Genomic DNA, 7,938 nt, shown 5'->3' on the forward strand with positions numbered 1-7,938 from the left:
CAGGATCCCTGCCTCCCTCGGCTCCCCTCCCCTCCTTCCCTCCTCCTTCCACTCGGCTCCGCTCTGCAGGGACCTCGCATGCCACGATCCACTCGGTTCGCCTCCTTCAGTCCCTCAGGCTGCGCCCACCATCCTCCAGTCCCCTACCACCTTCACCCCTGGCACCAATCAGACCTCTGTGCCCTGCAGCAGCGACGGCGGCAGTAGCCCACCCCCCCAACCCTAGGCACCCACACCCACCCCTGCCACCTCCACCTCCACCACACACCGCAACAGCGGTGGCAGCAACCGCCCCAGCGGGGTATGTGTGTCTATGTGTGCGCGGGGTGCCCCCACACCCTCTTCAGCCTCTCGCCGCCTCGCCCTCCCCCTGACTCCCTTCTTCCTCCTCCTCCTTCTCCTCCTCCTGCTGCCGCCGCCCGCGGCTCCTGGGCCGACCAACCCAGGCGCAACCTTTAGCCGGAGACGGACCTCGCGATTGATTCTGTACCAGACAAGACCGACCGCCCTGCTCCCCCCCCCACGCCCCGCGCCAGGCATTCCCCCCAGCGCCATCCCTGCTCCCCCTCTGCGCTCCGCCCTGCCCCAGCACCCCGCGCCCCTGGGCACCGGGGAGAGACACCAGGAATTTTCTTTAACGACTCCAACCTTTCCCCCCCTCAAGAAAGAATAACACCCTCCCCCCCCCCCCCGCATCCACAAGGCTCCCCCTTCCTGCTCTTGCCCCCTCCCACCCGCTACCCGGAGTCAGGAGGGGCAGAGAGAAGGGATGGGGGGGAGGAGAGAACACGATCGCCAGGGGAAAAAAAGAGGGGGGCGAGAGAAAGAAAAAAAGAGAGAGAATAGAAAGGGCACAGGGCTGATCATCACCAACATGGCTGCCTCAGCACAGACCTAAGAGAGGAATAACCCAGGCTGTGTCTTTGTCAGCTTCACCTCTGTAACCCTAAACTAATGCAGAAAACAACGGAGGAGGCTGCAGAGGGGAGGGGGGGGGGGAGCCGAGAAAATGGCACGGGAGGAGGTGGGGAAGGGATGACTTACGTGAGGGAAGGCGCTTGGGCTGCTCCTGCTTCCTCCTGGGCATTTTCCCCCTTTTCTCACATTCTCCTCCTTGGGTAATGGGAGATCAAATAAAACCCCCGTGGGGGCACCGAGGCAGACCCGGACAGCGGCAGGCGAAGCAGGCGGGGAGCCGGGAGAGAGCAGAGCAGGGGGAATCCCTTCTCGCAGCCCTGGACAGTGGGTTGAAGCTGGTCTCCTGAAGCCAGAAGAGGGGTTTTCTTCTTTTCTTTCTTTTTTTTTTCCTTTCCAACCTCCCCCCCCCCCTTTTTTTTGGTCGTGCACCTGGCTTGTCCCCGATCGTATATATTCTTCAATGGATCTGCTTAGAGGTGTCTGTGTGTGTGTGTGTGTATATATGTGTGGGTCCTATGCTTGTGTGTGTTATGTGTGGGGTAGATAATGAGTCCTGGTGCGGCGGTGTCTATGGCCGCTCTCTGTGTGTCTCCAAGCCCCTAACACTAATGCAGGGATCAAAGGGCAGCAGCGGCAGCAGCCGAGCTCACGGCTCGCTCTGCTCTTCTCTCTCTCTCTCTCTCTCTCTCTCTCTCTCTCTCTCTCTCTCTCTCTCTCTCTCTCTCTCTCTCTCTCTCTCTCTCTCTCTCTCTCTCTCTCTCTCTCTCTCTCTCTCTCTCTCGCATAGGCTGAAAGGGAGAAAGAGGGCGAAAGCAAGAAGCATACACACACACACTCACACACACTCACTCATGCTCTCGGAGGCAGAGCAAAGAGGAAGGTGCCCCCCAGGCTCCCAGGGCGTACTTAGACACCGATTTGCTGGCTCTCTGCTGAAAAGAACGAGGGGTAAGGGGGTGCTTGCGGGGGTAGGATGTGCTTCTGATTTATCCCGCTATTCACTGATCTGAAAGGAGAAGAAAAAAAGTTTTTTCACTGTTTTATTTAAAACAACGATTAATTCATTCTTACTAGTACAGTTTTTTTTAAATAGAAATTTATTTTTTTTCCCTCTAACTTAGGTCTATAAAATTACCAGCTGCTTTGCCTCCCAGCATTTCAGGTTCCTGGCATCCCTAAAAAATTCACCATAAAATTCTTGGGGTTACCACCTTTCACCCACCCTAAAAAAAACGCAGTAAAAAAATAAAATTAAGGACAAACAAAATAGATGGTGAAATAAATCACTATGTGGCTGTGGCTGGGATAAGTGTCCAGTTTTGAAATCCCCAGTGGAGTTAAAAACTGAAAAATGCTGCCCAAATGGAAATTATAAGTCCTTGACAAAGGGGAAAAATAAGATTAGGTCACCCCTAATGGCTGCTTTAACTGCTACATGATAGTTCTACAGAGCACACAGCAATCCTGACTTGGGAAATTTACTTTTTTTCCTGTTCTAATGCAGGTATAGGAAGCTTTACCCTGAAGCAATTCCAGGGTGCATTATGAACCCAATATAGCAGTTTTCATTAACTGATACATACTTTCATTACTTTACAAATCACACATCTTTCTTCAAAGATAGACATAAAGGGGAAAAAGAGAAAAGAACTGGGTCTCACCAAGGCACAAAAGGCACTTGGTGAAAGAGAAGTGTTCTCTTTGTGACTTGCAGTCATTTGGATAAAAGTTCACTCAGAGGTTGTTAATGATTTAAACTCCAAAACCTGGTACTACAATTGAAGTAAAACGGGTTGGAAAAGAGTTGTTTCATAAAACTCCCTTTGTGAAAGGAAACTTTGAACTTAGCAGAATACATAATCTGTCATGAGTCAGATGTGGCTAAAAAAAATAAGGTGCATTATTTAGCTATATATTCCTATTTTGCTTTTTTTGTGCTCTGACTCATCATCTCATTATGTTAAATATTTTCCTACCAACTTTGAAGAGTCATTTCATCAAAGTAACTACACTCAGTGTGGATGTTATTATTAAAAAACTAATCTATAACCATAAAGGGGTACCTAACACCTTTCTGAGATAGTTTAATTCACACATTTACAGTAGTTAATAAGAGCCATGAGATAAAAACTGTACACATCATTTTAAAAAATAGCAATGAATGAATATTGAGTATTTTATTAGAGACTCTAAGTCCAGAGAACTTCCTAAAAGATGTTTCCTAGTGAGAATGAATTTTCCAAGTAAGTCTTTCTCACTTATAACTTCTCAGCACATGGTGCTCACCAGTGATGAATCCATATTCCTTGATCCTTTCTTGAATATACCTGCTTGAACATGCTCCAAAGATGCCCCTAAAGGTAGTTGTTGCAGATAAGGCATAGTCATTTGATCAGTCCTAGGTTGGTGGTTGATCTAAGTGTTTTGACAGGCTTCCTTGCATAATCATTTGAGATAGAAAGACAAAAGAATAGAGGAATAATTCAACTGGCTATGACTTTAAGAGTCCTCAGTTCCCCTAGTCCTGAAATTAAGGTTCAAATGCTAATCAGAGCCCTTCTAGATTGCTGGTATGTGGACCCATTACCCCAAGTCAGTAGATCCTTTCTGCCTAACACATGGTAAACAGAATGATGACAACTGTCTAGCGCTGAACCTTTGGAACCCTGGCAGGAATGTTGAGGAGTGACCATCCTATCTAGACACTTAAATTCATATTTTCCCCATTTATTTCTAACCTTTACAAAGTCCAGCATACAATAGTGGAAAAATGCTTTCAACTATTGAAATTAAGGCTCTGAGATGAAATAAAAAATATAAAATGGTTTAAGATTCTCTTTTCTTCAAAATGACATATATTTCACAGGGCCTTTTTGAACTGCTCCAGGAAAGATACTGTAAATTCTCAATTACCTAGGTGTGGATTATCAACAACACCCTATCTAATTCTAGGCCACTTCTTCAACCATTAATTAATTTATATTCAGAGAATGATAACTAATTTTCATAGTAGATGAATCCAAATTATTAAGGCAAATCTGTTGAAAATGACCAGGATGCATCTCGATGCCAAACATGGGATCCTAAGGGATCTTTGCTATTTTGGAGAGAACAACTGGATCTAGAATGCAGAAAATTAGCTTTACATTCTGCCCCAAACCACCTGATTGTACTGGTAGCTTTAAGACCTTAGGCTAACCGTCTGACCTCTATGAACCTCAGTTTGCTTATCTTTAAAATGAGAAGACAGATCCTTCTATAGTGTTATGCCTTGGATAGAATGCTGGAATCAGAATGGCAGGACTTGTATTCATAACTTGACTGCCACCTGTGTGAACTTGGAAGAATCACTTACCTTCCTGGGCCTCAATTGGACTCGATAACCTCCATGGTCCCTTCCAGCTCTAAACCTGTGATCTAACCACCTGTCTCACAATATTGTTGTGGGGAGAATGCTTTATAAATCTTAAAGCACTAGAATAATAGGAGTTATTCAATCCAATTCAACAAAAATTCATTAAATACCTACTATGTTAGAGGCATTGGGCCAGGCCCTAAGAATACAAAAACAAAAAATTAAATAGTCCGTTCCTTCCCTCACATGGGAAATTATATATATATATATATATATATATATATATATATATATATATATATAGAGAGAGAGAGAGAGAGAGAGAGAGAGAGAGAGAGGAAATTAAGTATAAAATATATGCAAGGTAATTAGGTAATTGGGAGGGAAGAGGACTCAGGAGGACACTAGCAACTGAAGGAATCCAGATAGATTTCCTGTAGGAAGCAGCACTTGAAATAAGCATTGAAGAGAGCTAAGGATTCTAGAAGGTGGAAGTGAGGAGGGAAGGCATTCCAGGCATGGGGGACAGCCTGCACAAAGGAATGGAGACCAGAGATGGTACACTAGTGTGGAGAAATGAGAAGTGTTAGTATTATGGCAGATTCTGTATGATTTTTGCACATAGAATATGTTAAAAGCCTTACCTTACTGTATGTATGTATGTATATACCGTGTTTCCCCAATAATAAGACACTGTCTTATTATTTTTTTTAGACAGAAAAACACCAGAGGGCTTATTTTCAGGGGAGGGCTTATTTTAATGAACATTGACAGCAATTTTAATAAACAGGTAAATGTGAACAAAAAAATGTACCTTTATTCAATAATGAATTCAATAAAGAAGAGGATGACGTGCTCACTGCTGCAGCTCTGATTGGATGCAGCTCGGAGTGCGGCGTGCGTTTCACTGGGGGGGGGATGGTGCATACAGAGGGTACCGTAATGTAGCGTGTGGCGCAGGGGATCACCTTCACTACAGTAGCAATCTCAATAGGGCTTATTTTCGGGGGAGGGCTTATTTTAGAGGAATCTTACACAGTAAGGGGAGGGCTTATTTTCGGGATGGTCTTATTATCAGGGAAACACGGCATATATGTATGTGTGTGTGCACATGTGTGCACACTATATACGTATATGTCTGTTATACAAGGTGTTCTAAAAGTTGTATATGGATATAGATATATATGTCTATGCATGCATGTGTGAATGTGTGTGTATGTACATGACTTTGGGGAAACTTTATATATACTTTGGAGAAACTTTCTATATATAACAGAAATACACACACACATACTCACACGTATACAAGAATGCCACCAAATAATAAAAGAGAATTCCAAAAAAAAAAATAGAACATTCTGGAAGGTTGCTACCTAAACAGTCTGCTGACTGAGAATAAATATTATTCTGAGAGTAAGCAAGGAGCAGAAGAAAAGAAGGCACAAGTTTTCCCTCGAAAATCTATTGATTTTGCCAAGGGAAAAGGAATCCCTTGGATTTTTGCATGGGATTCCAGAATCAAGGAATGACAGCATGGGTAGTGGATAGAGCCCTTCTTCAGAGCCAGGAAGATCTGGATTCATTCAAGTCTTGCCTCTAAACTTAACCTCTCAATACCCTGTGATTCAGGGTTAGGAACTCTTCAAGACTATAAATCCCATCCATGAGATGGTTCGCTCCCTACCCTATCCATCAATCTAAACAAAACTAAACAGTTGAAAGTTGCTCCTCCAGACATTATCCAAAATAACTCTTTGAACTATGATCTAGCAAGAGCAAATTGGACCTGGGAAGTGGGTAGACCTGGACCTTCCATCAGTGAGACAATTTGAAATACTGGCCTTGCCTATGTAGAGGTCTGATGGACCAGTGGAGAGGACCTAATTTGGTGCTCCAATTTGTATCAAAATCCTATAGAACTGATCCCTGATGGAACAGAAAGCCTATTGAATCCATCAATTGATGCCTCCCCATCACAAATCTCTAAACAAATAAACAACCAAAAAAATCACTGGGGACTTTGTCATTTTCATCCTATCTGAATTTCCCCCTTTTTTCTCTTCACCTCTGTTCCAAGGAAGACATCACATGCCACTTTAAGGTTTACAAAATGTTTTCCTATCGACAATCCTGTGAAGTAAAGAGGATGTATACTATTATTCCCATTTTATAGATGAAAAGAGAAGCAAAGTGATTTGCTGAGTCCCCAAGAGTTTACCCAAGGTCACACAAGTAAGTGACAGAGACCAGATTTGAACCCAGGATCTCTAACTCTGGAATCAGTGCTCTCTCCACTGTACCACACTTCCTGTTCTTGGACTTCAGAAACCAAATAGGTTATCTTTTTGTACTATACCAGGCTACCACTTTGGACCCCTTGTACCACTAATAGGCTTCCAGTTGGACTTTTCCTCCCTCTTTTGGGGGGAAGGGATGGGGGTATCTACTAAGAGACTTTTTCTGTCCTGCTTCTGGAAATGCCCATAGGCTAGATATCACTGTAGGCTGGTCTCTAGTGGACTTTGGTGGACAGTCAGTTAATTAGCATTTATAAAGTACCTACTATATGCTAGGCACTGGGCTAAGTGCTGGAGATATGAAGATAGGTTAGAGACTGGGATGTGCTAACCTATGCTCTTTCTCTAGGTAGGTTTTAGATCCTTAGGTCAGCCTTCTTAGATACCCAGACCCAGCTGCCCAAAAAGTACATTCTAGATCCTGTCAGAATAGGGTCCTAAGAGCTAGTCATCTTCATTTTTGTGCTATTCCACCCAAACAAGGCCCATCAGCTCTTAGATAATTTTCCCAGAAAACTAAACAACAGGCCTGAAACATGTTCTTCTGGGCAGGCTCATCATGAATCCCTAAGCTCCTGACATTGACATACTTCAGGAGTTAAGTGATCATGGTGAATTTAACTTTTGCTGGGGTTATACATTCTCTCCTGCTACAGGTAATAAATGACTTAGAGGGGGGAGCTGTAGGGAATCACACACTTGGAAGCATCTCCTAAATCTCAATTCTCCTCCTACTCCTTCATCTTCATCATCATCATCTTTTTTTTAAATGCTTTATTAAGTTCTGATTTACATCATTCGTTTCCTCCAGATTTTGAGTTAAAAATTTTCTCCCCGTTTTTCCCCCACCTATCCCCCCAAAACAGCAGTCTCACAGGATATCCCCACCTCTAATCTGCTCTCTCCCATATTTTCTCCCATACCCGTTTCAACTTTTCCAGTGGATCTCTATGCCTCAGTGCCTGTATATCTTATTTCTTAATTACATGTAAGATGGTATTAATAATAGTATATATATATATACATATATACACAAACATATATATATTTGCATATTTGATTTTAAAATTTTCAATGCCAGATTCATTCCCTCCCCCCCCTGCCACCTCCCCCCACTGGGAAGACAAGCAGTTCAGTATAGGTTGTACATGTGTTGTACATATGTGGCTAATGCAAAACAATAACAAAGTAGATATATTGTAAAAGACTGACTATATTTCCCTCCCTCCTATCCCACCTCCCACTTGTTCTATTCTCTACTTTGATCCTGTCCCTTTTCAAAAGTGGGTGCTCCCCCCAAGCCTGCCCTCCCTTCCATCATCCCCCTCTCATCCCCTTCCCCCCCTATTCTCCTGGAGGGTGAGATCC

The 7,938-nt window shown here is 43.6% G+C and overlaps 1 protein-coding gene across 1 annotated transcript in view; it reads right to left on the reverse strand.

The window, feature by feature from the left end:
• ZNF827 (zinc finger protein 827) overlaps positions 1-1,854 on the reverse strand; it is a 276,108-nt gene extending 274,254 nt beyond the window's left edge. Inside the window, exon 1 of the mRNA XM_069105468.1 lies at positions 1,045-1,854. Coding sequence (XP_068961569.1) covers positions 1,045-1,087 — 43 coding nt within the window. The 5' untranslated portion in view covers positions 1,088-1,854. The remainder of the gene's footprint in view (positions 1-1,044) is intronic.
• Between the last annotated feature and the right edge of the window lie 6,084 nt (positions 1,855-7,938).

The sequence above is a fragment of the Petaurus breviceps genome, unplaced genomic scaffold, assembly GCF_028583685.1.
Source record: "Petaurus breviceps papuanus isolate PSGF00001 unplaced genomic scaffold, PetGlider_PUasm1.0 76, whole genome shotgun sequence".
Taxonomy (NCBI): domain Eukaryota; kingdom Metazoa; phylum Chordata; class Mammalia; order Diprotodontia; family Petauridae; genus Petaurus; species Petaurus breviceps.